We start from the raw sequence: 21,380 nt of genomic DNA, 5'->3' as shown, positions 1-21,380 counted from the left end.
ATGGGCTTGGGCGGGGCTTCTGCCAGCCCACGTGCCTCTAGCCCCTCCCACAGGCTGTACCAGCTGCTTTAAAGCTCCTGCTCTGCCCGCGCCGTGCCCGCAGGCCGTCGGGGTCTGCTTCACAGCCCGGGGTGCCGCAGGCCCGGGGAGGACGGTGAACGTCCGGTAACTCTAGAAGCTGGCCGGCCGCAGCACGTCCGCCCTGCAGGCTGCGCGGGGACGCGGGCGGTGACCGTCCCGCTGACCAGCGCGGCCCAGCCTAACTCAGCGGGGTCCTAGGAGGAAGCCTCCCAGGGCCTGAGCCAGGAGAGCCCGGAGGGAGGCGGACAGGGGTGCGGAGGGGTGGGCCTCGGACTGGGAGCGCCTGGAGGCTGCTGCCTGTGGCTTCTGCCGCCCAGGGAGCCTGGTGTCTGGGGCGGGATAGAGAAGGGATGGGCTGGGGCCATCAGTGGTCCAGGGGAGAGGGGGAGGCTGTGAAACTGGTAAACAGTTAGCCATGGATGATTTGGGTTTTTTCTTTTTTGCAATTACAGCTTTTAGCTGCTTAACCCACTCGTTGTTAACTGTGCTGCTTAGGCAATATGCCATCTGGCTCCCACTAGGCTCCTACAGACAACATCTCCCTGGCCACCTGAGTCGCCATAGTAATGGGTGTTTGAGATGTTTTCCAGGAATTAGGACCCCTTGTCCAGTTCAGGCTGGTTGAGACCACCAACCCATCAACCGGGCCCACACAGGTGCCTGATAAGTGACCTTCTGCTGTCAAGAGGCTATAAACTCCACTGTCAGATCATGCCAACGCCATCATTTTGTGAGCATGTGTCCCACGCAGAGGCAGGAGGCCTGACCTTGCTTGTGCGGCTCATCAATTACCTCACTCCTTCTGCCTCTGGTCATCTATCTCCACATTTCAGACCACCTTGCGCCCCATCCCATAAATATCCCTGAGTCCCTATTTTCGAGGAGGCAGATTTGAGACTCGTTCTCTCGCTTCCTCACATGGCTGCCTTGTGATTAAACCCTCTCTCTGCTGCAGTCTTGTCGTCTTGGTGTGTGGCTTTCTGGGTGGCGGGCAAAAACGAACCTGGTTCTGGAACAGTTGCCGAGCTAGGTCAAGGCCACGAGGATGGAGAAGCAGGCAGATTCAGCCACCGCTCCGGGCTAGGGTTTGTAGGACCTGGAGAGCGATGGCTTTGGGGGCTGGAGGAGGAATGGGAAATGCAAGGCAGCAGCGGTTTCTGCCTCACCGGGTGCTGCCACGCACTTGGCCCTGGGGCAGGACAGGACTGGGAGGTCTGTGGAGGTGGTTAGTGGACAAGCAGTGACGAGTCCCTAGCTGTGTGAGGCAGTGCTTTAGGTTCTGGGAAGAGTGAACGGGGACGGCCAAGTCCCTGCCGTCACGGAATTTACAGTCAACAAGGACGACAGGTATCAAGTATACAAACTTACACACAAGCCTGTCGTGGTAGATGCTGTGGAAGAAAACGGAGCAGTGCAGTGGGAGAGCTGGGTGTTCAATGGATGGGTGGGCCAGGGCGGCCTCGGAGGGACAGAGAAGACACCTGAATGGAGGACAGGAGGGTGAACGGAGGGAGCACGGGCCAGGCACCCGTCTGTAGGAATTCCAGACTTGGTGGTTCTGAGATGCCCTTCAGGTGCCCAAGTGGAGATGTTGAGGGCGACTGGTGCTGAGGATGAAGAGATGGGGGCCAGCGGTGGTGAGCGAGGCCGGGACGGTGCTGCTGCCCAGGGAGCTTGTGGAATGAGGTCCCCCCCACCCAACCCTTGAGCCGCAGGGTAAAGAGGAAAGGAACCGACAAGGGCAGCTGGCTCCCGGCAGTCTCCATGGAGAGCCTGCACGCAAAGCACTGGACGCCCATGATCTCTAACTGGGGGACGCTCTCAGCAGAGTTTTATTACTACCATTTGAAGGGTGAGTTGACTGAAGCTAAAAAAGTGGTTAAGGTGCCCAAAGTCACTCACCTGTAAGCTGAGGAGGGAACTGAGCCGGCAGGTGGACTCCAGGTCAAAGCCTGCGGCCACTCTGTCCACGGCCTGCTGAGGATGGCCAGAGGAGTGGGAAGAAACCTAGGAGAAGCTTTCTAGCTTCAGACCCGAGTGGTGTTCCAGAGGCCGGGACGCAGAGGCCGGGCGAGGTCGGCACTGAGTCAGCCGGCGGCCGGCCAGGAGACGGAAGGCACTCAGGTATTTTATTAGAAGCTTCCACGTAAAGAACTGTCAACCAAGTATCAAAGAACTGAGAGGGAGCAGGGAGAGCAGCTGCTCCTAACAGTGAGGGGACAGGGGGAGGAGGGTGGAGCCTGGCAGAGGGGTCCCACCGAGCTGACTCGACCCTGGAGGAGGCACAAGGTGGCCGGCCCTGTTGGGCCGGAAGTTCGACTGCAGTCCACCACTGTGGCCAGAACACCTGCGGACGGAAGTCTCCAGGAGCAGGAAGCATCCTCCTGCCTGCCGGTCCCCTCGAGCGCCCGTGTCGCGTGGGCTGGCCTGACAGGGAGGGGCTGGCAGAGCAGAGATGGGTCTACAGAGCGCCAGCCCCAGAGTCACGCTGCAGAGCAGAGGAGGTCGGGGCTGAAGCTACCACAGCGGCTGAACGACGACAGGCGGTTTTTGGTGGGAGTTTGCTGGTTTACTTGAGCCACCGAGTACGAATCAAATTCCAAGCGACTGCATTTAGACCTAGGAAATGGGAGGCCCGGAAGGGAGTTCCAACATGGGTTTCAGAGCTGAAAAGGAAGTCTTTATTAAGGTGAAAGGTCCAGCAAGTGCACAAATCTTAAATGAACTCCGTGTTCCACGCTTCTCTAACTCGGGTGTGCTGGTCAACGGGTAGCTGGCTCTCCTGGAAGGAGGGTGATTTATACGTTTGACAATTTCAGGGATGCAACACTCCGGCAATGGCTGGTTTCAGGCGGCCGACGTGCTGTCACTGGACAGAGCTGGGAGGAGACTGGCGGCGGCAGCAGTCTGCCCACCAGATAAATGGACGGGAGTCACCCGGAGAGCACAGGTGACCAACCGTCGGATGGCAGTAAGTGAGGAATGGAGTACTTAGTACCTTTGTTTTTAATGTAATTTATTAAAATTTTAATAATGGCTTTGTTTAACAGCTGGCTCACAAAATTCCTGAGGATTTCGCAAGCTGCTCTCGTGAGCTGGCTCCAGCACACCACTGCTGTGAACCGTGCGGCCACGGCCAGGATTGGAGAGGGGACGTTGCCAGCTTCCCCTGCGCCTTGTGCCCCCTCCAGTCAGCAGCCCCCTCCCCTGCCGGAGGTAACCGCCAGCCTCGCTTCGAGCAGCCTCGGTTGGTTTGGCCTCTTTACAGTTCATACAAATAGAAGCCAGAGTGGCCGCCTCTGCCGGCTCTTCCCGCGGCCTCAGGCCCGTGAGCGCCGTCCGGGCTGTGGTGCCGGAGCGGTTCTCGTATGGCCGTGTCCGGGGCCGTGAAGGCCAGCGTGCAGATCCCACAGTTTATCCGCTCCACTGTGGATGAATATGCGGTTTGTTTCCCAAGCCTGGGCAACGATGAACACAGCTGCGATGCACGTCTGCCTTTTGGTGGGGACACGCATGTGCTTCGCTCTGGTGCATTCCCAGCTTCACAGGGCGGCTCCACTTTTCCTGAGAACCCAACTGTGGGCGAGGGACCATTCTCTCTCTCTCTCTCCCGCCCCACTCACGCCCCTAGTGCTGTCACCAAGGGTAACATTTGACTGTTTCTTACAAAAGTTACATTTGTATAAAATGTTATTTTCAGGTCTTGCTGGTGAGAAATGGTTGTCTTAATCAAAAACAAAACTAAACATTTAAAAAAGATGCTAACTAGCCACTGTAGCTCCCGAAACTCGCTATTCTCACTCTTGCTGGCTATTTGGCTATAAGATCGCAAACTATGAGGCATCCGTGGTGTGTTCAGGCTCACAGGTGGCCTCTTCCGGCGGAGGGGGAGGGATGTGAAGGGCAGTGAGGACGAGGGCCAGCCTCGTGATGGCGGGTGAGTCCCGTGGCTCAATGAGGTGACGGGTCACACGCACAAACACTACAGGACCTTGACGGAAGATGTGCTTGTGACAAACACCACTGTCATTCAGTCCCAGTCAGAGGTCGTCTGCAGCAGAAACGCACAGGCGTTCGCACGGTGACCTGCTTATAAACCCGCGGGCACCTAAGAGGAGGACCTGACATGCACCATGTCACTCAATCCATGGGACGCTCTGTGAGGCGGGCTGCCCGTTGTGCAGACGCAGAAACGCAGCTTCCTGCAGGTCAGGGTGCCCCCGGCTGGACTTAGACCCCAGGTCTGTCTGACCCCCGGGTCCAGGCCCGGCCCCCTCTGCTCAGCTGCCTCCCCGTCCCGCTCAGCGCCGAGAATCAGCAAGGCCGCCATGCACATCCCCACAGGAGCCAGGGGAGGCGCCACTGGTCCCCACTGTGTCCGGGCTGACGTGAGCTGTGTGCACGTCCCTGGAGCTGCGAACACTCAGATGCAGGGGACTCAGGGGAAACGGCCGTGCCCCACGGCTCGAGTCTTCGTCAGGTGCTTGTCCCCTGGCGTGGGGCAACCGAGGACAAATGGGAGAGAGCACATCTCCCCTGACATCGGCCCCTGGGCAGGCGCCCCCACTCCAGGGGGTAGAGTGTCCAGGCCGTCCACCTGTCCACCCGTCCGTCTGTCCCTCAGCAGCCACTCACAAGGACCACACAGAGCCCCGGGGTCATTTCTGTAATATATAATTTTATTTCTGGTTATAGAAACAAATGCTAAGAGGAGAAACAAAACTTCCCCATCCACATACAACAGTTTAATAGATAAAAGAACAGTTAAAAGAAATGAAAAACAAAAAGTAGAAATTTTAAACTTTGTTATAGCTTTGAAACATTAACGTCTGATACAATTAGAAATCACATTCAGATCTCAAACTTTAAAAAAAAAAAAGTATGGCTCCTTACGAACAAATACTGTATCCCGCTTGAAGTGGAGACGCAGGCCGGCCAGCTTCTCCGCGTGGCTCCCGCCACCGTGCAGGGCTGGTCATGGTCCTTCCTGGTTTCCCGCCGACCAGATGTCACTCACAGGAGGTGAAACACCGCAAGGTGACATGACCTGAACTTCACCCCCAACGCGCTAGGACCTCAGGTCCCACTTCATCGGATACCGCTGCTTTTTAAAGCACTGATTATTAAACATATTGTGAAAAACACTTTAGACAGCCACTGTAAAAAAAATACACACTCACACGCACATACACACACACCCCCCTAACGACACCCACCCCCCAAAGTATCTTTACAGAAGATCTATCGCTCGGGTAAGAAAGAAGGAATCTCAGTACGGGGTTTAACGCCCTCATGGGCGCCGAGCTACGGGGAATCGGCGGGAGACGCAGGGCTCGCGGGTCTGAACGCGGCCGAGGCTAGTGAGGATCGGGGACGAGACTTCTCTTTCTCCTCCCCGACCCCCCGGCCTGAAACAGAACCCAAACCGTGTAAATTAAGGTACACGAGGATCGAGAAAGCTTTTCTTGAAAGGAAGGAGGGAAAGGGCCAAACTTAAAATGTGTGATTTTCAATCCCATTTTTACTGATTAAAGAAACCCCAAAACCTGGACCGGTTAACCCGGAAATTTAGAGGCTAAGAGCTTACGAGGCCACAGGCACAGTTTAACATCCTTTAGGCCAGTTAACTTCATTTAGGGAAAAAAAATCCGTTTCAGAGTCACGGGCCTCGTTCTAGCTCAGCCAACACGGCGGGAAGTCGGGGCACAGGTCCCGTTGCCCCTCGGGACGCCGGGGGACAACTCAGAAGAGCAGGTCCTATTACTTGGGGTGAGAACATTCTTCGCGTAAGCAGCACACAATCATTTCACAACGCCGGACCATTTACACGTTAATCCAGGGCATGTCGCAGGTCCAAACAGCTACATCCCTCTGCAGCCTGGCCTCCCCTGCACTTTTCACTGTTTCTGACACAGAGCAAACCATCAATAAATATTTGGATTAATCAAATGAGCAAACTATTCCAGAAAAAGATTCCCAAATAAATAATAAAAAGCCAGAACTCTGCCAATTCTATTTTGACTCTGAAAGTAAGTGGGTTGGGGCAAAAGGTGAGCGAGTAAACTCCGCCACCTCGGGAAGCGAACGGGCAGGGGACGAAAACCTGGAGGACGTGACCTGAAGATGCCCCGGGCCCTGGGCCTGCGCAGCGCGCGCTCAGCCGGTCAAGCAAAGCAAAGAACCGGTGTGCCGCCTCTCCCTGGCCCCAGTTGTCTTCTCAGGACACTGTCCCAAGTGCTACCAGAAGGACGAGCAGGTGCAAAGAACGATGGGAATCCTTCGAGTGGGGTTTCTCTCTGGAGAGAAAGAAAGACGCACAGACATAAAGTGGCTGCTTCCTTGACTGCTTTCTGGAATGCCGAGCAGCCCACACCAGCCAGGAGGATGAGGAAAAGGAACTAAAGAGGCCCGAGGCTACTGAGTCAAAGAAGGGCTTTCATTTCAGTGCTGCGTGAGGATGCCTCGCAAATGATGGTCCCCGGAGCAGGGGGCAAGGGGCAGGGGGCAGGCAGAGGGGCAGGGGACTGCTCAGTCGCCCCCAGCGGGTTAGGCAGCAGGAGGGCCTCCTGTCACCAGGGAGGACGCCTCTCAGGGCAGGAGCCGGGCTGGTTGTCCACACGCGAGTCTGCCCTCCCATGGGCAGCTGGTGCAGACATTGGCCCCGACGTGATGGAGGCACAGTGAGGCTCGTCAGACAGAAACGGCTCCCACCTCGCCCTCTGGTCAGTGTCCAGGTGTCCTGGAGAACCTTCTCATTGCCCCGGGGAAGCCAGCGCAGCCTCTCAACAGGCAGCACCGCTGGCTATGCCCGGGGCCTGGCCCGGCCCCTCCACGGGGACCTTCTCCCAGGACGTGGCTCCAGAGGCAGGTTGAGGAACGTCCTCCAGCAACAGAGCTGAGCTGCAGCCTGAGCCCGGGAAAGGGGGGCTGAGTCTGGGCCAGCGACGCCCCACACAGACTGCGGCCATCTGAAGGGTAGAGAGGCAGCTTGGCCAGCGACCGCTCCTTCTGCCCTGTACACAGTCAGTGAACAGACCTCTCTTTCATTTCAGTTCCAACCAATGCTCACGGGGTATCGCAACATCCCACTGCTCCAAGCAGCTGGGATGCCCGGGCTCGGGCAAGAGGGCGGGCAGAGGAAGCAACAGATCCACGCAACACGGGCGTCTCCAGGAGGAGCCCTCACACCAACCGAGCTGGGACACGCCCAGCTGCCGGCCCGGGGCAGACCAGCCACAGGCAGAGGGCGCCACCACGGGGCCGGGCCCAGCCCGCCAGCCTGCAGAGCAGCGATGCCAGGCTGACAGCGAAGATAGCAGCTTCTGGTAGTAAAAGAAAACCGGGGAGTAGCTGTCGTGCCCCCCCGCCCCCAGCAAGGTCAGTACGAGCACGGATGGAAGTAACCGTGTCCTGGACACGAACAAACTCTAATGCAGAGAACAAGGCCTCGAGACAGGAACTTATAAAATGAAGGGAACTTATAAAATCCGGGAAAATCGTTTGAAAACAATGGACAGAAACTGGGTGACATTCAGCCCTCACCTCCAAGAGCCTCCCTCCGTGTGAGGGTCCCATCCAAGGGGCAATCCTATCTTCATAGCAGCACATTTGAATAATTTAAATCGCTCTCATTAAATAATATTGCTTCTAGGCAGAGGTATGAAGAGGGGGCTTGCGAGCTGCGGTGGGGACACGTAACTTTCACTTTCACTGTAACCAAAACTAGGAGTGCGGTGGCCGGTCGCACGGGCTGGCGCAGCTGTGTGGCCACGCCGCGGACGGAGCTCCGTGTGGCCGCTGCGGCTCTCTGCGCCGGCAGAGTCTCGCGCTCACTTTTTGGTAACTCACCTACAACAAGTAGTGCACTGTTTACTCAGCACGGAAACGCGCGCAGCGGCCACCCTGCGGCCCGTGCTCGGGGAGCTGGTCTCTCGGAGGGGGAGGAGGTGTGGACCCCGAGACGGCGACAGTCCCTCCTCCCGGACAGGGCCCTCGAGGGCAAAGCAGAATCTGAGGCTTTGGAGAAAAGCAGCTCCTTCGCCCGCACCAGCCGCGCTCGGTTTTGCTCCGAACGCTCCGGGGAGAACCCTCTCCAGGACGTTCTCTAACACTGCCCCACATTCAACTCAGCTTTCGTTTCTCCAAATGAGGTCTGCTGTCTGTCTCTGTAGAGTAAGAAACTGACTCCAAGCAAAAGCGGGCTTCCCCGTGAGGACTCTGGGCTGCAGTGAAGGGCTGGCTGTCTACAGAGGCTCGGGCACCATGGGTGCGGGGGCGATCGCTCCTCTGGAGGGTCCGTGCGGATCCCCGGTCCAAGGAAGGAAGGTGAGCGACGCCTGGGATCTCAGACCAACCTCCCCCCGAGGACCGCGAGCACAGGCCAGGCAGCAGGAGGCTCGGCCGGAGCCTTGGCCGTGGTGAAGCTCCACCAGGGCCACTCCCTCCCAGCTCGAGAATCACGGAATACTCATTTCAGCAACTCAGAAATCCGTTCCTGCCTTTTTTATTTGGCTTGGTTCTTAAATGGAAAAAAGAAAACAAACAGCAATCCCAGATGTGAACCAACCAGACCCGAGAGGGAAACCAATAGGTTGTGGCCTGAGCACGTGCCTGCCTGCGGGACTCGGTCCCCCAGCACCGGCCTGGCGCCTCTTGGCACAGTGGCCCGGGCGCCCCAGAGTGTCAGCGGAGCGAGTCTGAGGACCGCGTCCCAGGACCAGGGGCCGGTCTGGCACATACCTGTTTTCAAGTTGTGATTTTAAAGGAAGGGGGCAGAGGGAAAGTCCACTTGAGCCCCTCACAGGCCCTACATCACTGACCCTCGGCCCTCCACAGGGGCCAACGTGACCCTGGACGGCTTCCGCAGAGAAAGAAAGGCAGACGGTTGACAACCGGGCACCACGACCCAACCCCGCTCCCCTGGCCTGGGTTCTGTCTCCTGCACTGCTCTGTTCGCTGCTCCGTTCGCTGCTCCGTTCGCTGCTCCGTTCGCTGCTCCGTGCGACACTGGCCGAGGTCTGACGTCAACACAGCAGAAAGTGCCACGGAGCCAAGGGCAGTCCTAGCAGCTAGCGAGCCCTTGGGTACAATGCTTCTCACTTCCAACATTACACTAAATTGTCTTGGTGGGAAATGCTCAACTAACTAAAAATAGTTATTTTGTGACTTCCTTTCTATGCAGAGCGTGCTTTTCTGCGTTTGGTGCTGGTGAAAGTGCTGACGGGTCAAGCAGGAGGCAGACCGGGAACCTGGACGGAGAGGGAGCAGCCGCCAGCACGGGCTGAGCACGCTGTGTCAGGACGGAGGCAGGCCCGGCCCACCGCCAGCATCTCTCGGCCTGGCTGATCTCATCACGCAGACCTGAGCCCTAGGTGACCAGAGAGGAGGTCTCGGACCCCTGAGGCTGCAGCGACACTAGCATCATGCCAGGCTGAGTTATTTCTGCTTCTCCCCACCGCGGCTGGAGTCAGCCCAACCTCTACAATCGACGCTGTGGCAGATCACAGGCCACTGGACTCTGATGGCCGCAGTTCACTGGTCACTTCCGGTCTGGCACTCCCACTTCCGGGGGCGAGTTTAGAGGGAGACCATCACTTGGCTGGCCCTGAGGGTGGCAGGCGACCTTCCTGGCTGCGATGTGCGTCTGTCTCGGGCACTGGCTATTCCTGTGCCTTTGCCTACCTGTCCCCAGACAAGTTCTGGCACAAGCCAGGCATGCCGTCTGGTCAGATGACCAAAACCCCATCCAGACGCTCAGTGCTGGTGAACCAAGTGGCGGCTCCCCCAAGGCTGAGCCCTCCCCTGCTTGCCTTGAGCTGCCCCATGGGGCCCCTTCTCAGTCCCAGCAGGAACTGACAAGGCACAAGCTCTCCACGTGGCAGAATGCCACCCATCGACATTCTGTCCTCCTGGTTCCATGCGTCCGCCTCTCTACTCCCTGCTCCCTGAACCACTGCCTGTGCGGTGGGAGCATCGCTGAAGACGGACAGAACCCAGAGCATCTCGGGAGTCAGGAAAGCAGAGGGCCAGAGCCAGACTGACCATAGAGAGAAAGGAGAGGCAAAGAGCTGACACTACTCTGTGGCCAAGTGTCCTGTGCTTGTTCTCTGCAGATGCCGCCGCTGTCTCAAGGAGGCAAACCTGACGGTCCCCAAGTAAACACAATCACCCCCTGAAGGAGCCACGTGCAGCCCTGGGAACGAGTGACTGCAGCGGGCAGGGAAAGAAGCAACGGGGACCCGGAGGCTGTCGGCGCACGTGGGCTGCCTCGGCCCAACTCACTCATTCTCTCTCCCAGCCACGCACACACCAGACCCTCAGGAAGAAAGTTTACATAAGGTAACAGAAAACGTCAACGTGGAATGAGCGTGACTTCTCATCACCAGCAGGGTGACCACACCCGAGGACGGCCCACCTCGCTGTGACACCCCCTGCCCAGCTCTCTGCAACCTCACCGAGGGCGACAGGCACACGCGTCACAAAAGAGCTTATTTCCCACTGAGGGTTTAGTGCCATAGAAACAACTGGTTCGGGGCTGAAAGAAAACCAGAACAGTATTTCCCTGGTCCAGGCAGGAGGAGAGCTGGTGTGGGGGGGGCTGAGTGACTGATGGTGGGGGCAGCGCCTGGGGACAACCGGGGCAGCATGACGGAGCTCCTCACATCCGCCTGGCCTCTGAATACCTCTAGCTGTAGCCGGGTCACGCTCGGCACGTGTGCCCAGTCTTGCCTGCACTGCCTCGAAATCCTGTTCAAGGTTCCCTCGCCTCCTGAGCCAGCTCTGTGCAGCCAGGCCCTGGCCTGGGGAGGCCGTCTGCTCTTCCTCTGGGGGGCGTCAAGGGAGCGGTGGCTCGCTCGGGGGCACCACCATCAGGGCTCAGGGAAGAGCAAGCAGCTTTGCTGGTAGGAGACTAATGCTGAGGACAGGCTATTTCTAAGGAGACGAGCATTGCCCCTGGGACTTCCGGAGCTCCGGGCAGAGCCTGCTGTTGTTTGTAGCTGTGTCCACCGCCAGGAGAACCAACGCCGGGGTGTGCAGCCAAGTGTAAAGTCACTTTTCAGAGACGCACTTACCATTTCCTGAGAATGTTCTCGAGAGAAGCTAAAGGACTAATTCTGACCCGCAAACTGGGCTACAGGCCAGCCAGCTCAGGCTCGCTTCCTGCTCTGGTGGTGATGGCGCAGAGTGCACAGGGCGTCTGCAGGTGCAGGGGTCCCTTCTTGGGGGGGCTGCTGCCACTTGCCTGGAGTTGCCGCCCTCGACTCTCACCATGTCACAGCGAGACCCACTGAGTCAGCAAGGGCTGGGCTCACGGAGGGGTGGCCCGCCCCAGCTGCTGCAGATGACCCCAGAGCCCCAGGGCTGTGGGCAGAAGAGATGGTTCCGACTGACACAGGAGGTGACTCTGGGGTGGTGAAGAAAGCTTGGGGAGAAGAGCGGTGTGAACGGCTGGCGCTCAGCGCTGCGTGTCCCATGGTGTCCGCCAGCACCAGGACCACAGGGGACACAGGCTTCGCCCTTTGCTGTTTTCAGAGCAACACATGTGTGAACGTCCTCCCATTGGGCCGGCAACCTCCTCCCACCTCGAGCCCCGGGGGCCCGATTTCCCGAGGCCACGCGGTCCAGGCGCGGCCAGCGGCGCTGCAGTCTCTCGACTCTCTTTCATCCAAACTTCTGCCTCGAGGCCCGATCCAGGAAGCCATCCATCTTTCTTGAAGTTAACAGACAAGGCAGCAGACTTACTCTCCCGGGGGATTAATGCCAGCGAGCAGCCCAGACACCCGCAGTTGTCAACCGTCTACAGGAGAAAACCTCAGAAACAGGTGATCCCGTCTGTGTTTGTCTCAGATGACGATTAAGCCTGAATTCCACGTTTCAACAAAACAAGCAAGGCCCGAGGTCTGACGCCAAACCAGACCCCACGCCCACCCCTACCCCCCCATTAATGCAGATACTTTGTGTCACTGGCTGGAAGAAGAGGCCCCAGAACAGTCCGGAGTCGGCAGTTCTTGCCCTTCTCTTCTGTCGCCCACTCCCACCCAACACAGACAGGATGTGCCCCACCCCGGCCTCGCCCTCGGAGGGCCGGTGTGTCCGCGGCTGCGTTTCTGTCCGGTCCTCCAGGGCGAAGGCTGCTTGGAAGCCTGGCTCCTGCTCGTGGCCGGTCTGCCGGGGACACGTTCCTTGAGACGCTGAGCTGCCCTTCTCCCCACGCCCTTGACACAGGCCTGGAGGAAGGCGGTGCTGAGGGCGGAGGAGACAGAAACAAACAACTCCCAGAATCATACAATCAGCTGTCTGAACTGGTTTATGTGTTTTCAGTGAACCATAGCAGGGGCAGGAGAGAGAGTGACAAGGAGGATCAGTGTGTCAGGCGCAGGCAGACGGAGGTCGTCCTGGCCGTTTGGCACCGTGCTTCAGCTTTCTCGGAACGGTCCCCGAGTGGCAGCGATGGCAGCATCACGGTTCAGCTCCAGAATTCCTTAGGGCGTGTGTCCCACTCCTCCTACAGCAGGCGCCTTCACTCCCCGGTTCCGGGCCCCTGCGGGCCGGCAGCTGTGATCACCCCGGCCTGTGCGGTCACAGTCCCGAGGGGCTCCTCCACTCGGGACCTTTTGACCTCAGGCTCCCCAGTGGAAGAGGCAGAGGTGGTGGCGGTGGCTGTGGTGGTTGGGGTGGCGGTGGTGGTGGCCGCTGCCACTGCCGGCTCCTCGGGCCCCACCTCACACACCCGGGTGACCACCACCGGAGTGGACGAACTGGCTTGGGCCGCGAGGAGCTGCAGGGGGCTCGTGAGGGCTAGGAAGGGAGGAAAAAGAGATTTACGTTGGGAAACCGCGTAGGACCGGCATCGACTTGTTCTGAATACAGGCCACAATCGCTCCCCAAGGGCTAAATCCATGACACAGGAAGCTGGCTCCCAGCACACCTGGCACCGCTGCGTAAAGCTGGCCAGAAGCCCCTGGGCGCCCGCCCCTCGCCAGCTCCCACCCCAGCTGGCCCTCCTTCCGTGGCTGTGTCTCCCGTGCGCCACGCCCTCCCTGACCCCGGCCTGCTCTCCACCCGCGGGGCCTCCGTCCCTGATCTCCTCCCGCTGTTGCTTGTGTGTGTGGATCCCTCTAGACGTCCCGAGGGCTCCAGCCTCACCTCCCGCCCAGCGACTGGGAACGGAGACCCACCCACTTGAACCGATGCCCACAGTCCCTCCCGGGACTCTGAGGCCTCTTTTACCTCCCCTGTGGCCTCTCGTCTCATCCTGTGGTGTCAGCCCTGGGCCTGGGGACTTTCCTTTCTCCTCAGAGCATCACAGTGCCTGGTGGGCGCTCAACAAACTGACTGACCCACTGGATTAACGGGAAAAACATCCTCACGTTGCACTGACTGCGGACTGAACCACGGGTTGAGGTCGGGCGGGGCCTCACCGTAAGTGCTGCCGGCTAAGCTATTCGTGGGGACGGCGTGCTTGCCGTTCTGAGTCACGGCCCGGACCGGAAGATGGTGCTGCCCGATGGTCACCGGTGTGGCTGGCTGAAGAATGGTAACCGTGTGTCCGGGGACCCCGGGGGCCATCTGGCTAGCCACCGTCTGGATCACTCGGCTGGCAGCAGGGATGGTGGCAAACGCAATGGTGGGTTTCTCTTCCAAGCCTAGAGGAAGAAAGCGTGTGAGACCCCACTCTGCCTCAGCCACCGTTCAGGTCCACTCACGCCTCAGTGCTACATCCGCTGGGGGGAAAGGGGACCTTGGTTTTTAAGCATCAACACTGGGAAAAACACTGGCTCTCAAAAGAAAGATCCCACTGACAAAATATAGTTTGAAACAAGAGAAAAATGATTAATACAGTTTTAGAGAACCACGTAAATACCTTGAACCTTTAACCAACCCACATTTACCCTAAGGAAGAAAACGTATTATCTGGAAGCAAACGATCTGCATGTGGAGCCACAGCTCAGTTTTCTCTCGGCGACATACACTTGTCACGAGGACAGCATTAAAAGGGGAAATCACTGCCAAGATCGCCAACAGTGGGCAGTAAGATGCAGGAGACGCTGCCCAATTCAGAAGAGCTCCTGCCTTCACAGGGTCTTCGACAGTTCTGGGTGCGTTTTCAGTGTTTACTCCATCAATTCCCTGGGATCCAGATTTCTAACTTAGGAATTTGCAACTATTTTTTACTTAAAGTGGTTTCTAAGGACTCCTCCCTGGGGGCTTGAGAGGAATCACCCTCCCCAAACTGGGGCAGCCCCCAGCCTAACTCCACGGGATGCGGGGCTCTGCGCACTGGAGCTGCTGTTGCACAGAGGATAATCAGCGCCGATTCAAAGGACACGCCCCCCCGGAAAACAGGCAGCAGGAGGGAGAGGGAGCAGCTGAGGGCCATCGGTCCTCAGAGACGGCCTGTGTCCCCACACCCGGGCTCCAGAGCCCCGTGGCCCAGGCTGACAGCTCTCCTTTCTGGAGGCCAATGGCCACACAGTCCCAGTTGGGCCCCGCACGGCTCCGTTACCTCTCGCCTCACTGCCCAGGTCCAACACGGCTGTGCCTGCCGCCTCGTGGGCACCCCCTGCCGGGGCCTGGCTGGCGAGGATGTATCCGTTGGCAGAGCTGGCAGAGGTGGTGACCACCCTGAGCATGGTCACAGGGGGGGCCTGCTGCACGACGTGGATGGCGTGGCCAGAGGGCTGCTGTGCCGTCACTATGGAAGCTGGCATGTAGGCGACGGGCTTGGCCACTAAACTGGGTGGTCGGGGAGGCACGGCCATGATCACGGGCTGGGCGCTGACGGGGGAGCCTGCAGAGAAGGAGTGCGACCACTGAGCACCGGCCTGCGCCCATCCAGCGCCCGAGTCTGAGTCGGCCACGCGGGGCCAAAGGCCAGAACCCTGCTTACCGGGTGCGCTCTGGGAATACCGATACTCGGGGACAGACGCTAGCTTTGACCCAAAGTCAGGGTCGTGAGGAATGGGCGAGCCCTCCCGAGACAGGCACTCTGGGGTCTGCAGGCCACTAGAACGAGGGGACATTAGCCCAGGGTGAGTGGGTGAGGCTGGAGCGCTCCTAAAGAAAGGGAGAGAAAGCACGCGGTGGTGAGCACAGAGGCCAGGAAACGGAAGGGCTCAGCAACCCTCGGATGCCCTTACCCCACATCCGCGGGCTGCCCTTGCTCGACTTCTCCTGAGGCTCCTCTCTGTCCTCAGGAGGGGTTTCCAACACTAACATTCCCACAGTGACAGCCGACACACGTCGCGTCGCCCCAGCAGACGGACCCCGGTAAACGGGAGAAGGCTGCGTTACCTGCGGCCTCCCAGCAAAGCCACACTCGAGAGCATTCGCCTCCTGAAGGGACCAGCCGGTCTCCCAGGAGAGCGACTCGGTCTCCTATGTTCAAAACAAGCTTCTGCAGGACGAGCACAAACCCCCCCAGGATAAATCTATCCCTCAGAGAGCAAGGAGCGCTCTGGGAGCACAGGTGCACATCCTGCCCGAGTAACCACCCGGAAGCCTGATGCTTCCGTCACCACTGGACCTAAACACGGCATCCTCGTCCAGCTCCCGACAGGGAGCGTGAGCCCGGCACCGGCTGCGCAGCGTCGAGACGCACAGTCCCGCAAACAGAACCAGCTCTCAGGGCACTGTCAAAGATGCACGAGTAACACAGGGACACACAGTCACCCTGCACCGCCGAACAGAGATGGGGTCAACACAGACCAACAGAGGCAGGGAGCCGGTGCCGCCCAGACGCAGCTGGGGGACGGGGTCTTCCTTTTGCTTTATGACCAGTGCTCCAGCGCCCCCGTGCAGGGCACGCCGTCTCCCTCCGCTGGCCCTGGGGCTGCAGAGTCCCTGGTCTCCACGCAGAGACCAGAGACCGGCTCCCTCTGCCCTCCTGGGCTCTGGGTCTCACCTACTGCTCCCCTGACCTGTCCGCTCGCACGTCTGCCTCTACCCAGGCCTCCAGTCCCTGTCTGCTTGTCCCGATGCTCAAATGAGCAGCGAACAGCTCACTGCCCAGTCCTGGACTCCGGGACGGCCCTAATGCTCACCCCAGGACTTCAACGCCTGTCAGTGCCTCTCTCATCGGGCTTTGCTCTACCGAACTGGTCCTGTGTCTTACCCACCTCCTGCTCCCAACACACGCACCCCCACCGTCTTGACCCAAATGAATCCAGGCTCTGGAGACCAGACAGTCCCTGTGCCCCTGAGGACACAGCCCGCCCCCGAGCTTCGGCGACACGTTCTGCTGGCCTGAGGTTTCCTTCTCCATTCCTCCTTGCAAATTCTACGAAGCACCAGATGGGAGCCCCCAGCTCCAAGGGGCTGTGACGAGGGGCCCACCTTGTGCTCCTTACAGACACTCCATACAGACACTCCTCGCACACAAAGCGAGCCCCGGGGCCTATTCCCCAATAGCGGACGGGCTGGTCTGCAAGGGAAAAACGGTGTTGGTCACTGGTATGGGGTGAACTGTGTCCCCACAAAGACACGTTGGGGCCCCAAGCTCCAGTGCCCCAGGAGGGGACCTTCTTTGGAAAGAGGGTCATTACCGAGGTGATCAAGTCAGATGAAGTCAGTAGGGTGGGCCCTAATTCAGTGACTGGTGTCCTCATAAAAACGGGAGATTTGGACAAAGAGACACGCACAGGGCGAACGCCACGAGAAGTGGGAGCAGAGGTTGGGGTGATGCCCTGACAAGCCACAGGACTCCAAAGACTGCCAGCAAGCCCCAGAGGCGAGGACAGAGGCCGGGAGCACACTAGCCCTCGCAGCCTCCAGAGGGAACCGGCCGCCACCTCGAACTCAGACTTCTGGCTCCAGAACCGCAAGAGAAACATCTGTCACTTAAGCCACCAAATTCGTGGTACTTTGTCACTGCAGCCCTAGCAAACTGACAGTTTAATGAAACTTCTCTCCACGTTCCTGTTGAAGTAACATGGTGTTCTGGAAAATCTGAGCCCAGCGGAAAGATTCCAAGTGATGTTAAAGCGCTGTCTGGATTCCTATCTTACCGACAGGACCACTCCACCTGTGTTCTGGTCTCTGCTTTGATTAGAAACTGAGGATCACCCCACAGACCCCGCTCCAGAAGTTAATTCCCGACCATTTGAGCGGCCTTTCACGTCATCATGTCTGAAATCCAACTGCAAGGTGGACGCTTCAGGTGCCACTGTTTCCCTCCAGGCAGAAGCATTTCTGCGCCTCTTTCCATCTCCTCGCCCACCTGCTCCCCGAGATCGGGGACCTTGGCAAGACCACTGGGCCTCTCCAGTCCCGGCCAGACCTCGCTGGCCACGACTGACAGGAGCAGGAGGGGCCTTGACCAGCGGGCAGCTGGTGCTGCTGGCGACGGGGAGGCTGCTCGGCCCCACGTGGGGGCAGGCGGGGGCCACACCCCAACATCAGCTTTCTGCATGACAAAGGAACACCCTCCGCCTGTCCCTTCCCAGACACACACCCCGTCAGGGAAGAGGACGGCTATGCAGGGGGTCCCTCGGACCCTCCGACAGAGTGTGTGCTTCCACGAGCATCGCTGCGAACCATAACCCATCCGACTCCTCCCTGACTTTGGATTCCATTCCCACCGCCACACGCACGTTGACAGCCTCTCACAGCCCTTCTGGGACAGAGCTCGCTGTGCTCAAAAAACGTGGCAAGGGTTCGAAGTGCCAAAGCTACTGCTGTGAACGTGGAGGCTGGGGAGCCGGGCCTCCGACTGAGGAGCAGACAGGGGCTCACCTGGACGACAGAGGCCCAAAGGGGGTGCGGAAGCAGGAGACGCCCCTCTGCCTGCGCTTCCGGAAGGCCTGTTCCACGAGCTTGGCTTCTGAGGCAGGGTCTATTCGCCAGAACGACCCCTTCCCGGGCTCCTCCTGGGAGCGCGGGACTTTAATAAAGTAACGGTTCAGAGAGAGGTTGTGTCGGATAGAATTCTGCAGGCAAGCGGAGAGAGGCACCGATTATTAGCAAATCAGAAAACAAACCCGAACCCGCCCCAAATCTGAACGCAACGGACGCAAGACTGAAGGTGACCACGGAGGCTGCTCATGGCAGCAAGGGCTCTCGGAGGGTGGCGAGGTGGCTGTGCTTTACTGAGGACGTGCAAAGGCACAGTGGTCATTCTTCCTATCAGAGCTCAGCACAGTCTACAGCACGCTGAGTTCAACACTTGTATTGAATCAACTAGCAAATGGGAACACTAACTACAGAGAAAACAAATGGGCACGATAGACATCAGTGAGCCTCACACAGAAAGAGGTCTCACGATCCTGTCAAACGCGAAACACACAGTCTCCACATGTGGACTTCCACCCGTGAATGACGTGGACACTGTCTCCACGTCAGCATAATACTGTAATGCACAGCAAGCTGCAGACGGATCACTCTTCCCACTTCTGGCTGTGGGGCGGTTGCAGCTGTCTTTAGCTACCTGGCAGCACACCATGGAAAACACCCCATGCCCCTCTGTCCTCTTAAAGGAAGGGACGCGCCTGCTGCTCCCCGCCCTCGGAGCCGGTTTCGGGGCGCGGCCTCACCTGCCAGCCCTTGTCGGCCGTTCGGTAGTAAGGGTAATGCCTGGTGATGTGCGCGTAGATCCCGCTGAGTGTCAGCTGCCTGTCCTGCGCCGAGGAGATGGCCTGCACAATGAGCTGCGCGTACGAGTACGGCGGCTTCGACTCATCCTGGGGAGAGAGCGCCCGACGACCGGCGTCAGCTCGAGGCCAGTCCACCCACAGGCCACCTCCTGATGCAGAAAACCCTCCCACGGGGACGAGAGATTAATCGTACGTCTCCTTGAATTGGCCCCGGGACGGCCACGTGCCTGCACTACTCCAGGAATGGCCGCTTCTGCCTCGTGGGAAGCACGAATCAGGTTTTCATCGTAATTTAATTCTGAAATTTCTTACCTCCCCGACAAACTGATTTAAAAACAGTTAGATGGGCATGAACTAAGACACAAGGTTTCAGGGGAAAACCTGTCATTCTTCTCGAAGACTATAATTAAAACTCTCTGAACCGTTCTGTCCCCAGCAGACGCAGAGGAGCAATGGGAGGGAGGCGGAGAGCGGGATGGGCGACTGTCCCGTCCAGGAGGGGGAGGTCCCCCCAGGTGCAGCTCATCTCCACGCCTGCCACGCTCGCTGGAGTCCCGGCTCTGCCCCACACCCGGTCCCCACTCGACCCAGTGTGCTGCGAGGGCTGAGACCTTGGGGCTGTCCCCTCCGGACGTGTCTGCCTGCTGCTCCGAGGCGGCCTTCGCGGCGAACTCTGCTGCCAGCTGCAGGTCCGAGGTCACGTTCTGCACAAAGCGGTAGCCGGAGGACCCTGCTCCACGTGGACTGGCCGGGCAGGAGTTGGGAACACTGCAGAGAGAAAGGACACGTCCTCAGTTCATGACCCTGAAGAGAGAGCTTCACGGAGGACAGGTCTCAGGACCTACCTGCACGATGCGGGGGCCAGAGCAACACACGACACTCCTCTCTCCTACGTCATCATGACACCGCGCCGACCTTACAAGGACGGACCAGGTGCACCCAGATAACGAGAATTACAGTGTCCACGACCAAGGCTGGGACAAGGGCCATCTCTGCTCGCAGCAGGGAGCTGGGGCCCTGCCGGGCAGGTCGCACTGCAGCCGGGCGGCCACCCCTCCCGGCCGCACACTCCTGTCGCGGCTGCTGTGGAGCGCCCACTCGGCCACACGATGGCGCCGTGACAGCAGGCGGGGCAGCGGGGACAGAGCCAGCTCTGTGCCTGCTGGAGGCAAGCAGCCCGGGGGGGGGGCCCCCTTCCACTGCGACGGCTCACGCGCCCTCGTCTCTCTCCCGGCTGCAGTGACAACCCACAGGAGAAAGTGCACCCACAGGCGTGGGCTGGAGACATCCACAGCTCCTTCCTCGGGGCTCCCAGGTCCCGGGCCTCAGCCCGTGGGGTCTCTGCCTCCACCCCAGCCCCGGCTCAGCTCCCCAGCACGGTGGCCCGTTTCCTCTGTCAGCAAGCTTCTCCAACCACATCAAAACTCGATTCTGAAAATTCACCCTACTACAAAATACTCAGAGAAAACCAGCGGAAGCCCTCGAGGGGGTCACAGAGCCAGGTCAGAGGCCCTGCCGGGAGCTGACCGGCGCCCGGGCTCCCTCGCCTCCCGCGGAACCACGGGTCCCCCTCCTGCCACGTTCCCCAAGAGTGCCGAGGTCAGCCTGCCTGCGTCACACCTCCCTACAGTCGGGGACAGGGTGGGGGAACAGAGGCCCCGCCTCCATGAGAGTGCCCCCAGCCGGAAGCCCCCAGAAGGCCAGAGTCCTCTCACACTTCACGCACTCCTGCTTCCACCCGGCTCTGTCCGCGTCCCCCGCCTGGACACTGTCCAAATAGCAAGACGCTCTCAAGTCCCCACAACTCATGCTCAAGCTACACCCCCTGTGCCCCTTTCTGGACACATGCACGGGGCCCCTTCCTCCTCTCGTAGGCCGAGGATGGCAGCCACTGGTTGACATGCTGGTCCCCTCTGACGGGGGACCGTCTGTGGCACATAGGAGGCGCTCAAGAAATAGTCACTGAAGGCAGCAAGGGCCGAACGGGAAAACAGAACACCGACTGAGAGGAACCTGGCAGTTGGTCTTAACGATAAACTCAGCTACGGGTCCCCACCCCTGCTCAGCAGTGAGCCCGCGTGAGCCGCCGAGCATCGGAGGGCTCTGGCCTGGGGACGCCTGTGCTCCCTCCGCCAGGCTCCTTCCACAGGGCGGGAGGAAGGGAGGCCTGTGAGCACAGAAACTTTAATCGACAGCCATCAAAGAGCCTGTCAGGGGCAGGAAACGGAACAGAGGCAGCTTTTTCTGAATTTAACTGAAGCAAATATACAAAACCCAAGCATTTAAAGGCAGGTGGGAGGGGCCAGAAAGGACCTTAGCAGGAACCTGTTCACACATTCAAAACAAGGCTTTTCAAACGCACCCACTCGGGACCAAACGCCAGGCACTGGGACGAGGCTGCAGTACAGGGGGCGCCCAAGGCTGCCACGAGGGCTTGTCCCGAGGACGCCAGGCTGCAGAATGCGCCAGCACAACAGCAGCCCTGTCCACCCACTCAACTTCCAGACACTCAACGCCCTTCTGGACTCAACCACAAATAAACTGCAACACCACGCCTGACTCGGGGCCACAGGGGCCGAGAACCATCCCCAGAAACACACAACCTCCCAGAGACGGAGGGGGAAGGCCCTGGTGTGTGTGGAGACGGGGGTGCAGGGCTTGTCGGGGAAACTGTCGAGTCCAGCCAGGTGCCGGCGGGCTGTGACCTGC

The 21,380-nt window shown here is 59.2% G+C and overlaps 1 protein-coding gene and 1 long non-coding RNA gene across 2 annotated transcripts in view; one reads left to right on the top strand and one right to left on the bottom strand.

The window, feature by feature from the left end:
• The first annotated feature begins 49 nt into the window (after window positions 1-49).
• On the top strand, window positions 50-3,780 carry LOC139074690 (uncharacterized). The gene is made up of 3 exons (XR_011524327.1): window positions 50-2,205; window positions 2,901-3,052; window positions 3,132-3,780. It is a non-coding gene; the product is annotated as an uncharacterized lncRNA (long non-coding RNA).
• Window positions 3,781-4,739: 959 nt separating this feature from the next.
• The window catches only part of FOXK1 (forkhead box K1), a 67,857-nt gene continuing 51,216 nt past the window's right edge, over window positions 4,740-21,380 (bottom strand). Inside the window, exons 3-9 of the mRNA XM_070566208.1 lie at window positions 19,283-19,439; window positions 18,612-18,758; window positions 17,815-18,008; window positions 14,972-15,138; window positions 14,588-14,872; window positions 13,503-13,727; window positions 4,740-12,879 (exon numbers count right to left, since the gene is read on the bottom strand). Of these exons, the coding sequence (XP_070422309.1) occupies window positions 12,602-12,879; window positions 13,503-13,727; window positions 14,588-14,872; window positions 14,972-15,138; window positions 17,815-18,008; window positions 18,612-18,758; window positions 19,283-19,439 (1,453 nt within the window). The 3' untranslated portion in view covers window positions 4,740-12,601. The remainder of the gene's footprint in view (window positions 12,880-13,502; window positions 13,728-14,587; window positions 14,873-14,971; window positions 15,139-17,814; window positions 18,009-18,611; window positions 18,759-19,282; window positions 19,440-21,380) is intronic.

This window comes from Equus przewalskii, chromosome 12 (assembly GCF_037783145.1).
Source record: "Equus przewalskii isolate Varuska chromosome 12, EquPr2, whole genome shotgun sequence".
NCBI lineage: Eukaryota > Metazoa > Chordata > Mammalia > Perissodactyla > Equidae > Equus > Equus przewalskii.
Note: the sequence above shows the minus strand (reverse complement) of the source record. Positions and strands in the feature narration are given on the sequence as shown.